Source organism: Hesperophylax consimilis, chromosome 1, assembly GCF_061612785.1.
Source record: "Hesperophylax consimilis isolate HC1 chromosome 1, BYU_Hcon_1.0, whole genome shotgun sequence".
Classification (NCBI taxonomy): domain Eukaryota; kingdom Metazoa; phylum Arthropoda; class Insecta; order Trichoptera; family Limnephilidae; genus Hesperophylax; species Hesperophylax consimilis.
The window spans coordinates 775,205-798,994 of NC_142836.1; the positions used below are offsets into that span (position 1 = coordinate 775,205).

General features: G+C 38.0%; 1 protein-coding gene across 1 annotated transcript; it reads left to right on the top strand.

Annotated features, from left to right (window-relative positions):
• The first annotated feature begins 249 nt into the window (after positions 1-249).
• LOC149426087 (dyslexia-associated protein KIAA0319-like protein) lies at positions 250-23,713 on the top strand. The gene is made up of 15 exons (XM_089635156.1): positions 250-347; positions 674-847; positions 936-1,166; positions 1,357-2,000; positions 2,135-2,255; positions 2,781-3,019; positions 9,736-9,958; positions 10,499-10,656; positions 11,456-11,596; positions 12,777-13,017; positions 13,805-13,995; positions 14,644-14,934; positions 15,952-16,186; positions 18,808-18,984; positions 19,068-23,713. Exons 2-15 carry the CDS (start codon positions 688-690, stop codon positions 19,247-19,249), a joined length of 3,234 nt encoding a protein of 1,077 aa, XP_089491282.1. The 5' UTR covers positions 250-347; positions 674-687; the 3' UTR covers positions 19,250-23,713.
• Positions 23,714-23,790: the final 77 nt, after the last annotated feature.

Here is a 23,790-nt window from a genome sequence, read left to right on the forward strand (position 1 = left end):
AAAAATTAAAATAAAATGAAAATAGTCACAATGACAACCACTTTGAATACCAAAATGAAATGAAAATGAATTTCAAAAGTTTGTCATTCAAGATGGCTGCCAGGTAATTTCCCCTCGCCCTAGATTTGGCTTCAATGGCATGCTTTTATCACACTTTTTTTTACAACAAACGACCCCTTTCTCCAAGAAAACTTATAATTTACGATATTTTGAACCACCTTAAAAATATTAAAAACAAATCACTTCAATACCAGAATCCAGAATACCAATTTGTGTTTTGTATTGACAGAAAAAATAATGAGTGCGACATATGTCAAACTTCGTGTAAAATAATTATTCCAATGCCCGTGAGTTTAATCTTGATTCTTATCCTACTTCCTCTTCCCACGCTCCTGTATTTTTATGATATTAATTGACTGTGTAATCTCTTATGTGTTTAATGTACCCCAATTTTACGGTTCAGTTTTCTATGACCATACATATTTATTTTTCTGTATATTCGACGCTGTACCATGCCCGCATATTTATTTCTTATCTGCAATTTTTAAGCTTGTACCGACAGTTGTTTCGTTTCACTTGTAATAACACCTGCTTCTTTAATGTATGTAAATTAGGTTTGGCCAATATTCCAAAACATTGTGTATTCTTATCGACTTATTTTGTACCATTGCAGATTTTTTAGGCAAAATGAATTATATAAAATATAAGGACATCATATTTGCGTCGTTTCTTAATATTCTTTTGGTATTAAAATGTTGCGACGCACAATATGAAGACCTGTGGAGTGATGGATACAATCGCTGTCCCCGACTTCATCCGAGGAATTTCTTAGGATACGCTCCCAGAGGTATTCTACTGATTTAAATAATTCAATATTGTTTTATTTTGAGTGCATAACACAGGTGTTGATTTATCTTTGTGTTTGAATGATCTAGGAAATATGACTGCGGGTAATTACACAGAGAAGCCCAAGTTTAAAGGATTAAAGCAATGCGTAATGGGATGTTGCGTGCTGGAGACATGCAACGTGGTATTCATGCACGATACCACATGCTACCATATCGAGTGTGCCAGCAATGAGCTGTGCCTGCCGTTGTTTCGCTCAGAGAACTCTCATCTCGGGACACACGTCACTATGGTTCTCGTCAGCCCTGTATTGGAAGAAGGTGAGATTTTGTAACAGGGTGGTATTAATATCAATCTTTACATTTTTTTTTTACAATATGTATTATGCTCTTGTAAAATCCTAACAGCTTCCTTCAACTTTTTCAGTGATGGGAAAAAAATCAAACAAGTACATCCACCCAAATTTCCTGTTATTCATTTTTGTTTTGAACCTTTTTATTGGTTTTACAGAAAATTGGCAGGATATATTGGAGCAAGCAAATTATGGAAGCTATCAAGACATCCCAAACCTTTCTTTAGAAGATGAAATAATGGACAACCTGGCGGCTGCCAACCACCGCGGCGGCCTGCAGTCGGAGAGTGCGCTGGATGTCCTCAAGTACAACAAACAGCAGTTCTCTCCCGACGGGGAGTCCGAGCTGCTGTCCCATTTCAGCGACAACATAGCTAAAGAAAACTTCCTCAGTCGACCTAATAACTTGAAAAACTTCATGGATAAAAGTGATCAGCAAATGATCATGGATGCGTCGGAAGATTTTACAGAGAAGTTAGTCACTTGCGAATATGGGATCATAACCGACTGTCCTTTGAATGAAGAATGTGTTCGCCTTCTTAGCAAATCTAGATCTGGATTGTGCAAATGTAGTGATGGATTCGTTAGGAATGTAACGGGCGTGTGTACTCTCCCAAGGCCGCTGCTTTTGACGCCGTATTCCAACTCCATGGAAGCCGCTGAGAAGATGGCCGAGATCAGCAGCTCCAAGAGTGCTGATCTGAGTAAAGCGGACAAGGTCGACCCCAACTCTAAAGATGCCACAGAGTCTTCGTCCAAACCAAACGTTAATAAGTTAACCGTATCGGCTCTCTCCAAAGAGGTTGGTTATTGTCATATGGAAGAATGTGAATACATACTTCTACTCTCAATGGAATGGTAGCCAATTTAAATGTACTTTGGATGATTCGATCCACCATAATTTTGTAAACATAATATTATAAATTTCTTTCTCAGGTAAGGCTTCCTGAAAACGAAGTAACGCTTTCGGCTTATACAATCCCTGATGAGAAAACTAGCAATGACCATTACAGTTATGTCTGGAAATTGGTAGACCAACCCAAAAGTGGGTTCACAGGTAAAATTCTGATAAATTTACATTTATTTTTAAATAAATTATTTTTTCTTGGGACAGAGATTTAGACAGTAAAATAATATTGAATTTTGGTGGGTTTTGGGTCAATTTTTTTTTTCATGGTTCTGTACAATGTGTGTTTGCAGGTGATGCTTGCTAGATAGAGAGATTTTAAAAAAAAAATCACCTATACAGATTTCTATACAGTTTTATTTTGCTTAAAATAGTATAATAATTATAAAGCATGACAGAAATCAACTTGCTCTTGGTGTGCCTTCAAAGATTTGCTAAGCAATCAAATCAAAGGTTGTTTATGTAGATGTTGCACAGGAAATTCTTATACCAAGACCTGTATGTATAATTTTAATACAGCTAAAATTTAAAAAATGGAAAAGAATTTGTCGAATTTGGTTACAAATAAAGTCTTACCTTTCACACTACTACACCCTGTATGTTGTATGTTAATGTATGTGCTAGTACTTAGTGCTTCCTCATTTGACGCCTGCAAATATGTATTGAATATTTCAGGCAACATGAAAGAGCAAAATGGAGGCACAGTTACTCTGTCCCAGCTAACGGAGGGGAACTACCGTTTCAAAGTGACAGTGACAGGAAGCGTGACCAGCTCTTACGGAGAGGCCTTTGCCAATGTCACAGTGCTGCCCCCCAACCGCATGAACAAGGCCCCCGTGGTGGTCATCACCCCGCCATCGCAGAATGTCAAACTGCCCAACACCGGGGCCGTACTCGATGGAAGTGACAGCAAGGTCAGACTTTATTATAATACGCAAATCTTCCTGGCAGTTGTACAGTTGTTGACATATGAGATGATATTATGTACGTGAAATCAATATTTTCATAATTTTACTCTATTTACTTTATTTTATAACACAATATGATAAACCTGCAATTAGATTTATGTATTATACATGGTGTGCACACACACAAATACACCTTATTTGGTATTACTGATGACACGAGATTAACTCTTAGTAATCGGTATAAATACTCTCTTAGTAATCGGACAACTATGTACTATAATTTGCTGCTATTTTTACTGGTTAAAAGCACTACCTACCATATTTGTATATCAAATTCTGTAGTCCGCCGCGTGCCTACATTTGGGTGCCAAGCTTTGTACACCGACGGGTTGCGTTATCTTACTCTTACACACTCAGTCACTATACCGTTATCTAGCTCGCTCTTGCTGACCATTTCACTAGTCACCAGAGTTCACTATTGTTGCTTTAGGACAATTCAGTTAGTCCTCTGTGCATTCTGCCACCTTTATGTTAGAATAAGTCCGCCGCGAGCCTACATTTGAGTGCCAAGCTTTGTACACCGACGGGTTGCGTTATCTTACTCTTACACACTCAGTCACTATACCGTTATCTAGCTCGCTCTTGCTGACCATTTCACTAGTCACCAGAGTTCACTATTGTTGCTTTAGGACAATTCAGTTAGTCCTCTGTGCATTCTGCCACCTTTATGTTAGAATAAGTCCGCCGCGAGCCTACATTTGAGTGCCAAGCTTTGTACACCGACGGGTTGCGTTATCTTACTCTTACACACTCAGTCACTATACCGTTATCTAGCTCGCTCTTGCTGACCATTTCACTAGTCACCAGAGTTCACTATTGTTGCTTTAGGACAATTCAGTTAGTCCTCTGTGCATTCTGCCACCTTTATGTTAGAATAAGTCCGCCGCGAGCCTACATTTGAGTGCCAAGCTTTGTACACCGACGGGTTGCGTTATCTTACTCTTACACACTCAGTCACTATACCGTTATCTAGCTCGCTCTTGCTGACCATTTCACTAGTCACCAGAGTTCACTATTGTTGCTTTAGGACAATTCAGTTAGTCCTCTGTGCATTCTGCCACCTTTATGTTAGAATAAGTCCGCCGCGAGCCTACATTTGAGTGCCAAGCTTTGTACACCGACGGGTTGCGTTATCTTACTCTTACACACTCAGTCACTATACCGTTATCTAGCTCGCTCTTGCTGACCATTTCACTAGTCACCAGAGTTCACTATTGTTGCTTTAGGACAATTCAGTTAGTCCTCTGTGCATTCTGCCACCTTTATGTTAGAATAAGTCCGCCGCGAGCCTACATTTGAGTGCCAAGCTTTGTACACCGACGGGTTGCGTTATCTTACTCTTACACACTCAGTCACTATACCGTTATCTAGCTCGCTCTTGCTGACCATTTCACTAGTCACCAGAGTTCACTATTGTTGCTTTAGGACAATTCAGTTAGTCCTCTGTGCATTCTGCCACCTTTATGTTAGAATAAGTCCGCCGCGAGCCTACATTTGAGTGCCAAGCTTTGTACACCGACGGGTTGCGTTATCTTACTCTTACACACTCAGTCACTATACCGTTATCTAGCTCGCTCTTGCTGACCATTTCACTAGTCACCAGAGTTCACTATTGTTGCTTTAGGACAATTCAGTTAGTCCTCTGTGCATTCTGCCACCTTTATGTTAGAATAAGTCCGCCGCGAGCCTACATTTGAGTGCCAAGCTTTGTACACCGACGGGTTGCGTTATCTTACTCTTACACACTCAGTCACTATACCGTTATCTAGCTCGCTCTTGCTGACCATTTCACTAGTCACCAGAGTTCACTATTGTTGCTTTAGGACAATTCAGTTAGTCCTCTGTGCATTCTGCCACCTTTATGTTAGAATAAGTCCGCCGCGAGCCTACATTTGAGTGCCAAGCTTTGTACACCGACGGGTTGCGTTATCTTACTCTTACACACTCAGTCACTATACCGTTATCTAGCTCGCTCTTGCTGACCATTTCACTAGTCACCAGAGTTCACTATTGTTGCTTTAGGACATTTCAGTTAGTCCTCTGTGCATTCTGCCACCTTTATGTTAGAATAAGTCCGCCGCGAGCCTACATTTGAGTGCCAAGCTTTGTACACCGACGGGTTGCGTTATCTTACTCTTACACACTCAGTCACTATACCGTTATCTAGCTCGCTCTTGCTGACCATTTCACTAGTCACCAGAGTTCACTATTGTTGCTTTAGGACATTTCAGTTAGTCCTCTGTGCATTCTGCCACCTTTATGTTAGAATAAGTCCGCCGCGAGCCTACATTTGAGTGCCAAGCTTTGTACACCGACGGGTTGCGTTATCTTACTCTTACACACTCAGTCACTATACCGTTATCTAGCTCGCTCTTGCTGACCATTTCACTAGTCACCAGAGTTCACTATTGTTGCTTTAGGACATTTCAGTTAGTCCTCTGTGCATTCTGCCACCTTTATGTTAGAATAAGTCCGCCGCGAGCCTACATTTGAGTGCCAAGCTTTGTACACCGACGGGTTGCGTTATCTTACTCTTACACACTCAGTCACTATACCGTTATCTAGCTCGCTCTTGCTGACCATTTCACTAGTCACCAGAGTTCACTATTGTTGCTTTAGGACAATTCAGTTAGTCCTCTGTGCATTCTGCCACCTTTATGTTAGAATAAGTCCGCCGCGAGCCTACATTTGAGTGCCAAGCTTTGTACACCGACGGGTTGCGTTATCTTACTCTTACACACTCAGTCACTATACCGTTATCTAGCTCGCTCTTGCTGACCATTTCACTAGTCACCAGAGTTCACTATTGTTGCTTTAGGACAATTCAGTTAGTCCTCTGTGCATTCTGCCACCTTTATGTTAGAATAAGTCCGCCGCGAGCCTACATTTGAGTGCCAAGCTTTGTACACCGACGGGTTGCGTTATCTTACTCTTACACACTCAGTCACTATACCGTTATCTAGCTCGCTCTTGCTGACCATTTCACTAGTCACCAGAGTTCACTATTGTTGCTTTAGGACATTTCAGTTAGTCCTCTGTGCATTCTGCACTAGTAAATCAACTGGCGGAGGCGTACCCATAGGAATTAAAAAATAATTTTTTATCGAAGGAAGCAATGTTACCCCTCGCTCTTGGAAATCAGACGCTGAGGATATCTGGATAACTGTCAATACATCAAAATCAAATCGTCATTGTTATAATATTCATATGTGCTGCGTGTATTTACCTAGCGTCGGTCCAAAATTAACATCATCAGAAAGATTAGCATTATTTACCAGTCATACCAATACTATTTCTGACTTAACAATCCGTTTTCCCAATGAAAAGTTTTTAATCATTGGCGACTATAACATGCCCAATATCGAATGGAATAATCAACAAATGCCAAGTAATAGAGATCAATGCGCACTCGCGTTACTTAACTGCTTATCTTTTGCAAATTTAACCCAATTTAACCATTTACCTAACAAATACGGTCGAATTTCGGACCTCGTCTTCTGTAACACTTCAGTTAATGTGTCGCTTGCCGACCACCCATTAGTTAAAGAAGATGCTCATCATAAATCATTGATTGTAGAACTAGAATTTCCATCCACTATTGCAATCCTCTCAACTCCTCGAACAATAAAATTATTCCATAAAGCAGATTACGCAGAGATCAATGAGAGACTGAAAGAAACCGACTGGTCAACCGTTATAAATGCACCGGATGTAAATACAGCATTAAATTCGTTTTATGTTATAGTTGAACAGATTATCGAAAAGTTTATTCCTAAGAAAGTTGTGAAATCTGGAAAATATCCACTATGGTACACGGCAGCCTTAATAAAAATAACAAATGAAAAATTAAAATTCTTTAGAAAATGGAAGCGCCATCGGAACCCCCTTGATTATCTCTCATTTTCATTGCTTCGCAAAAGGCAAAAAACAGTCGCTTCAGCAGCTTACAAAACCTACATTTCTACGATAGAATCCGGTATACAGCATAATGTTAAAGAAATATGGTCCTACGTCAATTCTCAAAGAAAATCTCCTGCCATCCCTGATATATTTAGTATTTTGGATCTGTATTTTCGAATGCTCAACCTGCACATACAAGCAATGCCAGTCTTTGCTCTAATTCAAATAGCATAATCAACTCAATCGAGATCAATGAAGACATCACATTCAAATACCTTAAGTCCATCGATATCAAAAAGGGACCAGGGGATGATCAACTTCCAGGGATCTTCATAAATTATTGTAGTAAACAATTGACACCCCCCATTTTTGTTATTTTCAAACTATCGCTATCTGAAGGAACATTTCCCGACAAGTGGAAAACAGCCTTAATTACCCCAATATATAAAAATGGCAGTAAAAATGATGTCTCGAACTATCGACCTATATCCAAATTACCGATACTAAGTAAAGTATCGGAAAAAATTGTTTACGATCAATTATATTCTACTATCTCACCCTCACTCTTAAATAATCAACACGGCTTCATGAAAAATCGCTCCACAACTTCAAATCTTGCATTTTTTACAAATTTTCTTCATGCTCAAATGGATATGCGATGCCAGGTAGATGGCATTTATACCGATTATTCTAAAGCATTTGACCGTGTTAATCATTATATTCTTTTACAAAAGTTATTAGGTCTAGGAATTCACGGTGACCTCTATAGATGGATCGCATCATACGTCAATAATCGGCACCAAATCATGGTTGTCAATGGTTTTGCATCTTGCTTAACTCTTTGTACGCGGCCGTATCAACTGTTGTTACGGCAAAAAGTCTATACTCACACGCGGCTGTATCAACAGTTGATACGGCAACTTTGACGGCCGATATTCCCGCTCTCTTTCGTCATAAATGTATTTCTTGCTCACTTGGACATTTGTAGAACTATCACGATGCTGAAATCTACAAGAATTTCTCAAAAATAAAATTGTATTTCATAAAAAAAGATCCATAACCAAGTGCGCCTCTTCGCGCCTTTTAGTCCTTTAGTTTACATTTTTGTCAACGGATGGCGTTAGTACTAGTTTGTCATTCACAACTTTTCATAACTAAGAATGATAAGTGATCATGGTGTCCCACTTGTGTCTATAAACACAGTGGCCTAAGTACACACACACCGAGAGTGGTTTATTTATGACGCCGAGTGAATGACGGGACCACATTCAAAAGATACGGTACGTCTTTGTATGAAATTTTATGTTTTTGTGTTTATAAACATCTAAGAGTGTTGACACACGAGGATTTGTTTTCATATTGTGGAGAATAATCTGTTCTGTCTATATAGTCCAATAAATCATGCCAGAATGCTATAATTTGACATTTAATTGCATGCATAGGTATTTGAAAATATGTACCGCGTACGGGTATAGATAAAACGGAGCAAATTAACGCGTTCAAAAGGTTAACGGAAATCGTCTCAGGTGTGCCCCAGGGGTCGCATCTTGGACCACTCTTATTTAATATTTATATAAATGACATTTACGTATGCTTTAAAAATAGTTACTTTGTTTTATACGCGGATGACATGAAAATTTATAAAGCTATACAGTGTTTACCTGATTGTATGGAATTGCAAAGCGATCTTAATAATTTGTGCATATATTGTGAATCAAATTTATTGTCCTTAAACATATCTAAGTGTCACTCGAAATAAAAACAAACTGTTTATTTCTAGTAAACTGTTTGTTTACTAGAAATAAAAACAAAATCATCTATCCATACAACTTGAATAACAAACCTTTACCACCTATGTCTACGTGTAAAGATCTAGGTGTTTACTTAGATAGCAAATTAATTTTTGACAAGCACATTGAACACATTATTTCAAAATCCTACAGAATGCTAGGTTTCTTATTAAGAATATGCAAAGTTTTCAAAAGTGCTAAGACTCTGAAAATGTTGTTTTGTTCATTGGTCAGAAGTCCACTGGAGTATGCTTCCACAATATGGAATCCTCAATATAAGGTATACATAGATTTAGTAGAAAGTATACAGAATAAATTTTCGAAACATTTACTCAAGAAATACAACAAAACTACAAATACTATGTTAACTTTAGAAAAAAGACGCACATTGTCAGACCTGTTGTTTCTACATAATCTGCTAAATAATAAAATAGATAGTCCCGAATTGCTATCCGTCATTGGTTTAAATGTTCCAACGAGGCGTACCAGGCACACTACACTATTTCATATTGAAGCCAACAATACCAATGCAGCAAACAACTCAGTAATTACTCGCGCAATCACAACATACACCCATTACGAAAAATTACTACATTTAGACATCTTTCATGATTCCTTTCTAACATACAAAACTAACTTATTAAATTTCTTAACATGACATATTTCAAAAATATTTTCACATCATTTTTCAAAACTTCTATGTATTAACAGTCAATTACAATTTGTGAGCTTATTATAATTCTTGTTTTCAATTAATTTATTATTATCTATCCACACACTTCCTTCCTTTTATAACAATCTCAGGCGAAATTACGTAATGATATTTTATGGACATACGTAATAGGTACTACAACTATGTAATAACTAAAAATATCTAACTGTATCTTATTGTACTGTGTATGTCTTAACAAATAAATAAATTTGGAAAAGGTATGGGTGAGGTGCTAATGGTGATGTGTGTATGTGTGTTAGGATGATGACGCCATAATCTCGTGGCACTGGGAGCTGACAATGGGTCCGCTGGGATACCAGCCGCCGCTGCACGACGGCCCCACGCTGCAGCTCACCGACCTCAAGCTGCCCGGCAACTACTCCTTCCGCCTTACCGTGGAGGACTCGGACCACGTCACCAACTCCACCACGGCCAACATCACCGTGCTTAACCACACTGATTATCCGCCCGAAGCCAATGCTGGTAAATATTCCATTAAACTGCCAATAAGTCATTATAATATTATCATGAAGAAAACGACAACTCTCTACCCCAGTAAAATAAGTGCATCGAAATAAAATAGGGAAAATAAATATATTTTTAATAAAATTTTAAATTATCCTTATACCTGTGACTATTGCTCACTATCTTAATATTGATAAGGTGATTAAATTGTACTACACACAATATGTAATCTATTGCAAATCTGAAACAATTTTTTTTTTCACGGGTAGTAAAAAAACTTTTTTTATAGTAAAATGCATACAAATATCTCCTATCGCTTCCTCTTAAATCTATATAAATGTAAATGTTTGTTTGTTCAAAATCTTAAATCTCCCAATGTTTTTCACCGATTGCTTTGAAATTTTGACACAACTTTGCATTCAAATGTGTTTTTTATCCCTAGCGCTAATGTTTCTCTATCTGCATAGACAGACTGAGCCACAGCAACGTGTGGCCGGGTACAGCTAGTTATTAATAAATAAATAAACCTTCATAAATACAATTTTCTGTTTTTTCTAGGACAAGATATAATAATATATTTACCCACCAACAATCTCACCTTAAACGGAAGTTTGTCCACCGATGACCATGAAATCTCCACTTGGGAGTGGACCAAATCTTCCCAAGACCAAGACAAGGCAGTTGACATGCAAAACACTCACTCACCGTTTCTTCAGGTTAGTTTTTCTAGGACAAGACATAATAATATATTAACCCACCAACAATCTCACCTTAAATGGAAGTTGGAAAACTATTAGATTCAATGTAATTAATTGGTTTTTATGGTCTTTGACTATATTTATTATAGAGCGGAGACGGCTTACATATAGTTCCCATGAGCACTTAGGCCATAGGCCCATTGTGCTATCTCCCATTTTACTTCATTCACATATTATAAAGTTCACCAGGGTTGTCATTGGATATGAGGCTATGTCTTCTGGTTCCACAATGTATCTTCCCAGGTCTCGTCTCTCCTCTCCAATCCCCCTTGGTTCCCTGAAAGCCCCACAAGGGAAGAGAGCCTCATCTCTCCTCTCCATTTCCCTTTGGTTGAAGTCCCTACAAGGGAAGAGTTCACGGAGGTGGCCTCATCTCTCCTCTCCTCCTTGGTTCCCCGAAGGCGCCATGGGGGAAGAGTCCACTCCCCGTTGGTTTCCTGAAGGCCCCACGAGGGAAGAGGGCCTCATCTCTCCTCTCCACTCCTCCTTGGTTCCCTGAAGACCCCACGAGGGAAGAGGCCATCCTCTCTCCTCTCAACCCCTCCTTGGTTCCCTAAAAGCCCCACAATGGAAGAGGGTTTCGTCTCTCCTCGCCACTCCTCCTTGGTTCCCTGTAGGCTCTACGACAGAGCAGTCTACTCCTCTTTGTTTCCCTGAAGACCCCATGGCAGAAGAGTCCACTCCCCCTTGGTTCCCTGAAGGCCCCACGGGGGAAGAGGGAACTATAACTTGTCAATATTATTATTTGTTATTTTAGCTGTCCAACTTGTCAGAGGGAATGTACACATTTGTATTAAAAGTGACAGACTCCTCTGGACAATTTTCAACAGCAGATGTTCATGTTTTTGTGAAGCCTCCAACCAACACCCCGCCCACCGCTAAAGCTGGCAAGCACCAGGTAATAAAACTTAATAATAATTAAATTAGGGTAGTGTTACGAAACCATTTTAAATCATAACAAGATAGTGATGCCCCCACGCCATCGGCGTCTTGCGGCCACTATCGGAATTAAAACAGCACGCGAGATGCGCGGCGGGCAACCGTTCAACGGCCTCTTTGTGTACCAGCGTTCCAAGCGACAACACGTGCATCGAGTTTGCCTCGGGCGTTGCGCGGAAGTTAAATTAGTTAAAAAACTGTCGAAACTAAAATCTAGTTACACTCTTTAAAGTCACAAACTTTCAAAAAGGATTGAAGGGTGAACTCCTGACTGGATTCTAAATATGCTGAGTCAGGTTCCGATGTGCCGTGGCGCTTAGTCTAATATGGCCGCAGTTTCACGCACTTCCAACTGCCGAAATTCACATAAGCTGAGCCATTTAATCCCTTTTCATGAGCTTTGATAACGATTCAGTGCCGTGTCCCGTTTATAAATTCACCAGAAGAGAGAATGTAAACCATGTGCTCGTACGTATAAGTTTGCTAAGAAATGCTCTGTGTTGATGTACGAAGCTCTGCCATAATATATATTGTTAAATATCACTCTGTTGTCATTAACGATTCCCGTCCTGCCCTGAATGAAGTAACAGAACAAGATAGCTCTTGCGTGGTGTCACATAAAAATAAAGATATATCTTATTAGATTTGTATTATTATTTTAATATGATCCATTTTAAAGTGGTCTGTGATTTAAATTAGCAAATAAGTTGTTTTAGAAGAATGTTTATAGATTGAAAAATTTTGGAAACAATTGGGCTGAAGACTAGGAAAATAGTTGTAGGTTGAAGTAATTTGTTGTGGAAATGATGTAATAATTATTGTAATTCGGGGATAATTAACAAGAGAGGAAGAGTATGTTTGGAATTGTTGTTAGATTAAAATAATCCGTTTGTTGCTTTATATAAAATATAGATTTCCGTTGGTGGGATGCCTTATCTAATAATATGCAGTTAATTAATTAACCACTGACTTGTAATCATTTTATTTTCCTCCAGTTAAAAAGCAGCCATGTTAGCTTCCCTTTTAGAATAGCTGTTGTATATATGTAATAATAATATGTATCTATATTAAAATTAATCTCATTTATAGGAATAATGTATGCACATATTTGATTATAACCGTGTTTGTTTCTGGTTTAGTATATTTCTCTTCCTCTGACATGGGTAATGTTGAATGGCACGGAATCATCAGACGACCACCGGATCGTGGCGTACACGTGGAAGGTAGTAGACGGACCCACCAACGCCAGCCTGATGCACTTCAACGAGTCCGTCACTAACCTCACCAAGCTTACCAAGGGGGAGTATCAGATACAACTCACCGTCCTGGATGACAATGGCAACTCCGCTACTGATAACGTCAATATTACTGTCACCCAGAGTAAGTTCTATATGTATTGCTTTATGTTGAATAGTAGGTACATTTCTGTAAAAAACATCACTATTCACTGAATTAAAAGTTATATTCAATTGTTGGTTTCGTCCCTTAGCCTTAGCCCTGTCCCTTAGCTTTTTTTACATTAGCTCCACACAGGAGTCCCTGAGGAAAATAATTTCCCTCAGGGCCTATGTCATCTTTGGGGATGCCGTGTGGAGGTTTTTTTTAAAGGAAATGAAGGAGAGGAAGATCTGGAATAGTGTATGAGGGGTGGGTAGGAATCTGGGGTCAGTGTGTCCAGGAGTGACTTTAGTTTGAATTCATCTCTCCCACTGCGTTGCAAGGCGATGGATCGAGAGAGTCCTGCTGGAGAGTTGAAAAGATCCCCCTCAACCAATTCGGCCCGCCATGCATGCACAAGTGGGGAGACGCATCTGCCGCCAACATCTGCACAAACCTCACCCCTGCTAAGTCAACAAACATAGCGAACCACTTAGGGTGGATTTAAAAACTATCAATTTTATGCACATCATTTTTTATTAGTCTCCGAATAGGTAGGAATTTGAAAAATGGTACAATTTTTCTCACATAAGTAGTTCTTTCAACCTGTCCCTTGGAAAACCTTATCAGAGAATTTAACTGTTTTATATTTTTAATCTATTTTTATATGAAAATAGATAAAATAAAGAAAAAATTAATACATAATAGCTTACTGATTTGTACTTGACTTACTTAATAGCTGATCTGCTTTGGTTATGGGCACATTGTGTAGTTATATTGTTTGTTACAGATAAGAATGCGGCTCCCGCAGCGAATGCGGGCGGAGACCAGACCGTGGTGCTGCCGGTGAGCGTGGTGGTGATCAACGGCAGCCAGTCGCAGGACGACCTGCGCGTGGCCAAGTGGCAGTGGGCGCGACAGCCCACCGGCCTCGCTGCGGGTAACGTGGTCGGCGATACGGACAGCCAGCCTGTTCTGCTGGTTATTAATTTACTTCTTTTATTCATCACATATCAATTCTCAGTTCTTATCAGCTTTGCATCTACCACAAGACAGTTTCAAATTGTGTGTACTTAATGTAATATAAAGGTATAATTATGTTTGCTGCTTGCCTAACGACATTGAAGCTCCTTAGCTGTTGTGCAATTAAATCATACACTGCCAATTAAACCAACCTTCTCTCTGTCTGCCTTCTCTCGCCCTCCAGTTCCTTATACCAAATACTGTAGAATAGTTACAATACTGATGGTAGTATGCTACACTAGCATTTCTAGTTTCCAGCCATTACGCGTAAATCTTTCACCTACTAATGCTGGATTAGGAGTTGCACAAAGATGGCTACATGGCAGCGTTCGCAAGGAGTACATAGAAGTGCAAACAATTTATTTGTTGTTGTTAATGTTGTTATAGTTTTCTTAATTAATGTTTTTTTAACTGTTATGTAATCTGTTTAGTTGTGTATGTCTGTAGGTAGTATTGGCAACACAGCTTTTCTAGGATCGAAAAAGGAAAATATTATTCAGAGCCGGTTTCTTTTTTCAGAAATTCTCAATTTCCTGACTTGAAAAAATGCCCAACTAAAGCAATTTCCCATCAACATTTAAAATGGTTGTGATTGATTTGTTTCAGTTAACCGACGTAGTCCCGGGCAGATACGTGTTCAGCCTAACGGTTTGGGACGATCAGGGCCTATCGGACACGGACACGGTGAGCATCAACGTAAAGCCCAACCCCAACCTGCGTAGCCTGGTGCAGTTGACGCTGAACGCGGCTGCCAGCGCGCTGACCTTCGGGCAGATCACCTCTCTGCAGCAGAAGATGGGTCTGCTGCTGGGCGAGGCTTACTCCATCAACATGACGGATGTGCGGGCCGACCAGCTCACCACCAAGGCCCAGTTGATATTCTATGTTATAGATAAGGTAAGCCAAATTTTCACAATGGTGATCTTTTAAGATAATTTTCTTCTTGCAGTTATTTTCTTTTAAGAATTGATATAAAATTTTTATTACTGATTAACACACTTTGGCCGGGAAAGGTAGTTCTATCCATTCGGTTGATTGATGCTTAAAGATATAGCGATTTAAAACAAATTAAAGAAATTTGTGCGGGACCTTTATTTTCGCCCGGAGACAGCATAGCGCCAGTGCAAAAAAATACACAGCCGAAATGTGTTAATTTAAGTTTGTACCTTATCTCAATGTATTATTTATTAATCATGGTTGAATTCATTAACATTTAGTTTCATTTAATAGATTTCCAATCACGCCTAACTCTGAGATTGGATCACTTTAGCCTAACATTCACACACAGACATGTCTGGCCGAGCATAACATCACAGGAGCGTCTTGGATGGATCTGTTTTTCAGACATGAATAACAGAATTGTTCTTCGTTCAGCCTGTGACGTCATGCTCTGCTGGACATGTCCTTATGTGAATACAAGAATATTGTTGTAGTTTTTTGACAGATTGACTGGTAATTGCTGTGTTATTTTTGTGTTTAACTGTATTATTCCCAACTTCAACGACCGAGTAATTGATGCGTTCTCACACACCAAGGATGGTTTTGGGAGCAAGGAAAAATTGATTGAATGGATTTCATCAAAGGTGGTGTTCATATTTCAATTTGTAAAAGAATGGACTCAAGGATTTTACTAATTAAGGACATATCCCCTTACTAATAAAGTTTTTTTAAATTTAACACAAATGATAAACATCCATTTACTAATGGTTGTTTATCAATTGTGTATAAAATTTTAAAACACGTTTATTAATAAGACCCATACAATTTAAGCTTACCAAAGATTGCAAGTTTGGATCCTGCTAAACACCTCAACCTTTATTTATTGCCAAAGTATCGCGGATCTAAACTTTTTCTTTCATATGATTTTCTTATGCATTTATAATTTAATAATATGTATGCATAACTCTTCCCCAGAAAAAGCCAACAGAGTTCCTGGGAGGCCCCGAGGTGGTGGCGCGCCTGAAGAGCAAGCTGCGGCGAGACGCAGGGCTATTGGAGCTGAACGTGGCTAACATCGACACAGTGGTTTGCCAGAACAACTGCTCGGACCACGGGGCCTGCAACGAGCCCACCCGCCAGTGCCACTGCGAGGCCTTCTGGATGGAGAACATATTCACTTCCTTTGTGGACGACATGGAACCCAATTGTGGTGAGAAACTGAAACTTATTTATCTGCAATGATCTGCTAAACAGTCATTTCTGTTTTTACACGATTGTGAGGTCTTTTGATATATTGGCATACATACTCCGGGCCACAAAGGCCCCAGGGCTGTGCGTATGGCTTTATTTTGAAATGTTTAGTGTTTTTTAAATGGGATAAATTCCCTTGTTATTCGTTTTACGGCTGTGCCAGGACCCGTCTTTGGCATTCAGGTTGCCTGCTATTATTGTGGATAATGGGGCTGTCTAGGAGTTTGTCGAGGTCCAGATCAGTTAATTTTCTTCTAGAGGGATTGTAAGCGGAGATGAGTTTAATGGACCATTGTTTAGGGTATTGATGACGTTCACGGTAGTTTCTATGTTTTCGGACGAGGGACAATTTACAAAAAGTGAACTATGAAATACTTCACAATAATCGCTGTGCCACCGCCTGAGGTGTGGATGTGATCGGTGCGGTAAGTTATGTAGTTCGAAAATTTAATATTTACACAGGATTTAGCCAGGTTTCATTTATGAGTAGACCCCTCGAGGATGAAATCCATCCACCTTGGAAATCTTTTATCTTACAGCATGCAGCTTGGTGGTTTGCCAGTTTTCTGGGTTGTCTGGACATTATAAATCATTTTATTGGTTGTGGGAGGATAAATGGCTGAAATATTTTATTGATGGATGGAGTCTGGAGTTCATCTCCATGGCGGTTCTGGTGTTTTTCAGAGCCGAGATGAGTTGGGCAGAGTGGGGGGCAGTGGGTGAGGTTTCGGCGGCAGTGGTGGGTTGAGGTAGTGGTGGGGGGGTTGGTGGGGGAATTTTGAGGGACTGGGGGTGGTTTGAGGTTGCAGCTCCTTGGTTTGGGACACAGGGTCCAGGCAGTATTGTTGGGATAGTTAGGGGTTTCTGGGTACATTAAAATTTGCGAAGTTAGGGTGAGGCCAGGAGTTCGGTTGGCGGACTGGATATTGCATGAGGGGGTGGATATTTTGGGAGTTCACAAATCTGAATCTATTGGAGAAGCGAGGGGCAGGGCGTCCGGTGCAGCCTTTGTAATTTGCCAGGTGTGGCCCTAAGCAAAAAGCGCATTTGGCGGGGGTATCAAGGGTTTTAATGCAGGAACTTGTGGGGTGATGATCACTGCATTTGACGCAATGGGGGTGGCATTGCAACACGATGAAGAGTGGCCATAAGTCGGGCATCGGTAGCATTGGTGTCTGCGTTGGGATTCGATCGTTATTTTTAAATGGAGGATTGTTGACAGTTCTGTAATGATTCTTTTCGCAGTGTCGTTTCTGGTGAGGTTAACAAGCATGAAGGTAATTTCCAATCCTTAGATTTGTTAAATATAATATAAAAGAAATTGAAAAGGAGAATTTGATGAGTTTAAAAAGTTGGAGAGAATCTGTATGCCAAAATAAAAGAAGACAAAAGACAAGGTGATGACTTACAAGTAGCTTGACGTGGCGGGGCTGGTCTGCAGGGCATATCAGTGCTGGTTTCGTGGATCGCCAGGGTCTGCTGGCGAGCGATTTGCCTTACTCTTCTTTCAAGCGGGAATCAACTCTAGCCACAAACACAAGGTTCACAAATAACGAAAGTTAAAGTCACTGATAAATGAATTGTTTGAAGTCACTGAAGAGACACAAACACTAGGAATAATGGAATGATACACATAAAGGGTACACTTTCTCTTTTGCCTGTCGGCGGATAAAAGGAATATAATTGTTTCCGAGAATTTGGCTGGACCGTGTTTGCGAACAAAGGCACGGGCGTAGCACTGGGGTTTTTTGGGAATTAACTGGTTATGAGCGTCGGGTAATGATTCCTTGCGGAGGTGTTTACGGTGGCGCATGGTAACATGGGCAACAAAGCGTAATTGTAATATCTGTTCTCATTAGAATCCTATATTTTGCCAATAACAGTGGAGGAATAAACAATAATGTGTTTGATTTGATGACATCCTGAAGCGATATTCATACAATAGAACTTATCTCCCGTATCATTATGTATACATAATGTCCTGTATATTTTACACAGCATTCTTTAGATTGTATCCCCTCTGTAAAAAGAGAATTGATTGTAATATTTTCCATTCTATTTTATTTATTAAAGAAGTGGGTTTTTAACCACAAAGTTAAGAATGTCCACAGAGGGGTAAATAAGCGTGAATTTGGGTGAAGGCCGCGATGTGTAAAACCTGTAAATGCAGTGTTTCCAGTGAGACGAGTCACATATTAATTAACATAATCACAAAATGCTGCAACATAAATTTTCATTGTATAAATTCTTCTGATAAGGTAGCGGAGTGGAGCACAGATTCCTATGACATGAAGTGCATGCGGCTCGCGGGCCACGGTGTGTCGACCCCTGATCAGAGGCACATTCTTGCAGTCCTATTTCTCCAAGTTTCATCTAATTAGCAATTATTGTCACTTCCATTTATTTTTTGGATGTTTTCACAAAGATGACAAATAATTAATAATTAATTTCGCAACATAAATAATTTTTGTAATAAAGATTACTGCTTTGTAAATGTTTGGAGTCTTGCTTCGCTCTCCTATCTCCTTGCATGCATCCTTGAAATGAATTTTTGAATATAATTTTTAATGTTTGTTTTAGATTGGTCCATTCTGTATGTTGCCATTGGGGCACTCCTAGTATTCCTTTCAATAGTTGGCATCATCTGGGGATTCTGTTGCCTCATCCAAAAACTATGTTCTCCCAAAAACTCAGTTCATCGCAGAATCGCCCGCTACACTTTACTGGGGGGCGGAGATGAGGAGGAAACCACCAGATGTAAGAGTTTCTAGTTTCTAACATTGTATTGTAGAATATGAATGATTGTTTATGTTCTCATGTTGTGTGTTGTTTATCTTCAGTTGCTGCTACTAAGATATCTGTGTCTGACTCTGACACAGATTCAGATGTACTTTTTGAGTCACGAAAGAACACCTCCTTGGCCAGTCGCTTTGGAAATGGAGAATTACCTAGAAATGGTCATTTACCCAAAAATGGTACACGGAATGGTCAGGTAAAGGCTGGACGTCGCGTGAAGACATAAAATAGGACAGGAATCTACATGAGGCCAAATGTAATACATTCCACTTCGAGAGTTGCGGCTCTTGAGAGCTAATATGGAGATCGTAATCGCTTGGAATCAAATACATACTGGAGAAATCCCGTTCAGAAACTTCTTCCAATATAATGGTTCTAAATTTTGGCAAGTGTTTTGGAGATTTTATAAGAAACGTAATATTATATGAAAAACATAGGAATGTATATTATCCTAAATGAATTTGCATTGAGAATGTTTGTGTCAAATGGCCTTGATTGATGGTGAATCAATTTGGAAGGGTGTTAAGTGTGACAAGCATTTGTCTATTCCTTTATTGACGTTTTACAAATCCAGAATCTCTTTGTAATGGTAATTACAAAAAATGAAAGATTTCAATACTAATTTATTATATTATGTCCTGATGTGCTGTTAGGCCCGGTTTTTCATCACAAGCTTTATTCTAGATTGGAACTTAACTGACTAGCTAATCTGACGTCATTTTATATCTTGTTTTATCAACCGTTACCCAAATTGTGCAAAAAAACTTACCCTTCATAAGTTAGTACTATAACTTGGTTGGAACTATCGTAAATTTAAATTATGCTTTCGATAAGTAAAAAAACAAAGATTTATAAACATGTGAATTTTGTTTATTAGTTAACAAAGTTGCCCTACCTTGTACTTAATTGGGGCAATATTAAATGTGACTATTTCTGTATGTTGTCTATGGTCTATTGGAAATGTCTATAGTCAGACATTAAAATATATATATGTATATTTAACAGCTTTTACTTGCAGACTACACAATACAAAACATTATCTAGATCTAGAATATTCCATGAGAAGAACAATAGTGACGTCTTTGGTATTCGATAGAAGCTTAATTAAGCTGACGACTAAACATATTTCCTGATTACAGGAAGTTCTAAATAAATTCATTTTAATTCATAAAAATCACCTACCTACAGCTACCCAAATTTGGGTAGCTGACACTCGAGTGGTTAAACAGCAACGCATTTGAACTGAATTGTCATACAAAATGAGCAAATGTCAAAGGTTGTGCGTCAGCTGCCCGCTGTCCGCTGTCTGGAGCATCACCAGCCAGTTTAAATGTTATGTAAATACACAGTTAGTTCCTCTCTGAAGTAGCATAATATGGAGAGCTATTAATTCATCACCATAAATAGTAATGGACTATTCTTATGAATTAAGTTGACTTTTCTAACCTTATTGAGGGATGAAATCTTTCTTATCTATTTACGCATTCCCAAAGTTTTATCAATTAAACTACATGCATATGTATTCATAATTTACTAATTAACTATTCTTAAGTTCTTTAAATGAATTGTAAACCTTTGCAGTTTGTTCATGTTGTAACAATTGACTAATCAGTATTGTTCTTATTAATTTTCAACCAGTCCATGAGTAGCGAGATGTTATGTATTACAGTACTAATGAACTCGTGTAATAAACCTGAGCGTTTAGTTTTCAATTGATGCGAGCCAAACAAGCCTAGTCAATCTCTATCTTAAGGAAATACATATATAGTATTTATATTTACACTAAACCATTTTTTAAATGTTCTTTTAAAGAAAGGCTTATAATGTTGTTTTTCTATAAAATGATATACCTATTTTGATTGTGATTACTTAGTTAGTAAGGAAATGAATGTATTATTTGTGCTGTCCGGTGTATTCTAGTTCTTATTGTGTGTATGTTGATTTCTGCTAGTATTACATTTTGCTACTATATATTCATTTTATTCTTAATAAATCTGCACAGATTTACTGCATAATAAATAAGGGGCAGCCAGTGCCAAATTCATAAACACAGTTTAGCTTTGGGTAAAATTTCTAAAAAATGGCAGCATAAATTAAGTATTTGAAAACATAGCCAACGATAATTAAATGTATATTTACAATGAGCCAGTATTTTGAAAAATACATAAACTCTATTCACCGAAAAGGAATGTTTTCCAAATATGCTATTGATGAAATCTTACTTCTGTTCTGTACTGTACGGTACTGTACTATACTATACTGTACTGTACTGTACAGTACAGTAATCCCATAATACTTTTACTTTCATTTGTATATAAATCAACTTAAATAAATACAGATTAATATTGAATTCATTCACAAAGGTGTCTGTTTTACTTATAAGTTTTTACCAATGGTCTTTCACATTCAAGTCACGAAAAGCCTTTGACAGTGCAACGAATTGGTACTACATACTTTGTGTGGGTTGTGTTTTATAATATAAATCTTATAAATGAGAAATCAATAACATACTACATCACTGTTTTATGTGCAATATAATTTATTTGATCATAAATATTTTAAGACAATGGCAATCTGTTGTTAAAATGGAAAGTATATAATAACCCTTTTATTTTTGTACTTCATATTTATTACTTACTTTAAATTTTTGTCGACTGTATTCTTGATTGCACAAGGCAAATATATTTCATAATATATGTTTTTCTTTAAATTATAAGTACCTACTTATTGCACATTTTATATCTCAGTTTTGTAAATAATTCATATTTTTTATTTAACTGTCACTGTTATGAACAATACAGTAAATTTGTTCAGTTTGTAATAAATTTACTTGAAGAATCACATATTCATAGAAACTAATTGTATAGGAGTGTTTTTGAATCCTAAATGAATAGCGCTGCAGTATTGTATTGTATTAATACCTTAACACATTGTTGGTGGGAGACGCCAAACGCCTCATTTGCATACTGTTGGTAGATTGCTATTGGTGGACGGCAGGAAACGCCAAAATATGTTGTCATTCAGTGAAGTAAAAATTAGATCTTGTGAGACGTGTACCATTACGTTTTTATCTTTATATTTTTTCAGTGTTGTCTTCTCCATTTTCATTTCTACCTTCATTTCGCTATTACAAATAATTTTTATTATTATTTTTTAGTATTAGAGTGGATTGATAAAAACCACCTTTTATTTTTCACTGTTTCTGTGTTTTTCTAATTCATATTGTTTAAATATTATAATGGAGCATCAAGCTCCAAAAGTAAAATAAAAATTTACATAATATATTTGTATTATAATACACATAACATTATTTTTTAGTTTTGCAGATTGCAGAGGCTAAATATTTGATTGTACTTAAATGAATGAAAAAACATGCTTATTTGACTTTTATTTGAAAGATAAAAATTTATGAAAATATGAGTATTTAAATGATGAGGCTAATGTGTGCTGTTTTTATGTATTATTGATAGCACTAACAAAATTATTCAGCTGATTATATATATTGGAAAAATATTGTCTTTTTTGTGAACGTATTATTTATAAATTTTAAAATGTTTAACCTGTTTTATATTTTTTGTAGTCATGTTACCGTGCTAAGCATTGCAGCAGTATTTACAAAAAAATGACTACACACGTAAAACAAGTGTTACGTGGATACGTAAAAAATGTTAAATGTACGATTATCATAGGTACCAGGAAGAAGTATTTTTCAAGAACGAACTTGTTAAATTAACTTTATACTGTTTTTTGCGAAATACTTTTTTTAATTACAAATGTCTTTATGCCGCACACTTTTATATTTTAGTTTATGATTAAACCAACAATAAATCTGTGTTTTACAAAACTCTTTTCTAATTTCATTCCTTTTTAGGTGCATAATCCAAAACAGTTGTTATTTATTATAAGAAGACAGGATTGCCATAGCAGTAAAGACATAACATGGTAAAATGAGACGTTCTTCAAAAGGCCTCGACAGTTGAACATGCTACACTCCTTGCCTTGATAAACTAAAGAACTTGAAATATGAGATAGTGGCAGAGATGAATCCTAATATCCAATATTCTTAATTCGCTTTCATTTTTCTGCTTTTTCTTTTGTCTTCACACAATTTCTTGGAAACCGCACTATTGAAATAGAAACCAGTAATAAAGTGAACTAATCTCAATGAATGAATCAACAAAGAAAGAGTTGCAATGCGTTGAGATTCTGAATGGAGGTGCTCCACTCCCGTGTGGGTGTAACCATTTAATTCAATGAATGTAACTTTATTTATAGTGATAATTTGTAGAGGTACGCCACTACTCGAGTCGGACGGTGTACCTAGGTTGTCGTAGAACCTACTGGACACTTTGCCCGTTGCCTAGAGGTCAAGTCGGACGGTACTGGAAACTACCGCGCTATTCGTACAGGCGACCGCTAGAATCTTCGGCGTAATGGGTGGCAACATATAGAAGTCAGCGACGCGCGCTTCACGGTATAATTTTAATGCGCTAATCAAGATAACCTAATCATTTCGCACTGCGATTACTTAAATGATCTTGCTGTTTCTGTTGTGATTAATTACTTGCTGGTATATAAAATATTTTTAATATGTATTCACGGCTGATTTGTCCCGGCAACAGAATAAACCATTTATAAAATATTATAATTTCAACAGCCAACACATCTTCAACCTTCACAACAGATATAACCTTTGTAATCGTTTAACAAGTTTTATTGCAAGATAGCTTTATCCCCCGGCAGTCGCAGTGGATTTAGTTTAAAAGT

Excerpts from the sequence above, each read along its gene's own strand:
- LOC149426087 (XM_089635156.1), top strand. The coding sequence starts at position 688 with ATGAATTATATAAAATATAAGGACATCATATTTGCGTCGTTTCTTAAT. Across the intron at positions 2,001-2,134 it reads TATCGGCTCTCTCCAAAGAG|GTAAGGCTTCCTGAAAACGA; the intron begins GTTGGTTATTGT and ends TTTCTTTCTCAG. Across the intron at positions 18,985-19,067 it reads TGAGGAGGAAACCACCAGAT|TTGCTGCTACTAAGATATCT; the intron begins GTAAGAGTTTCT and ends GTTTATCTTCAG.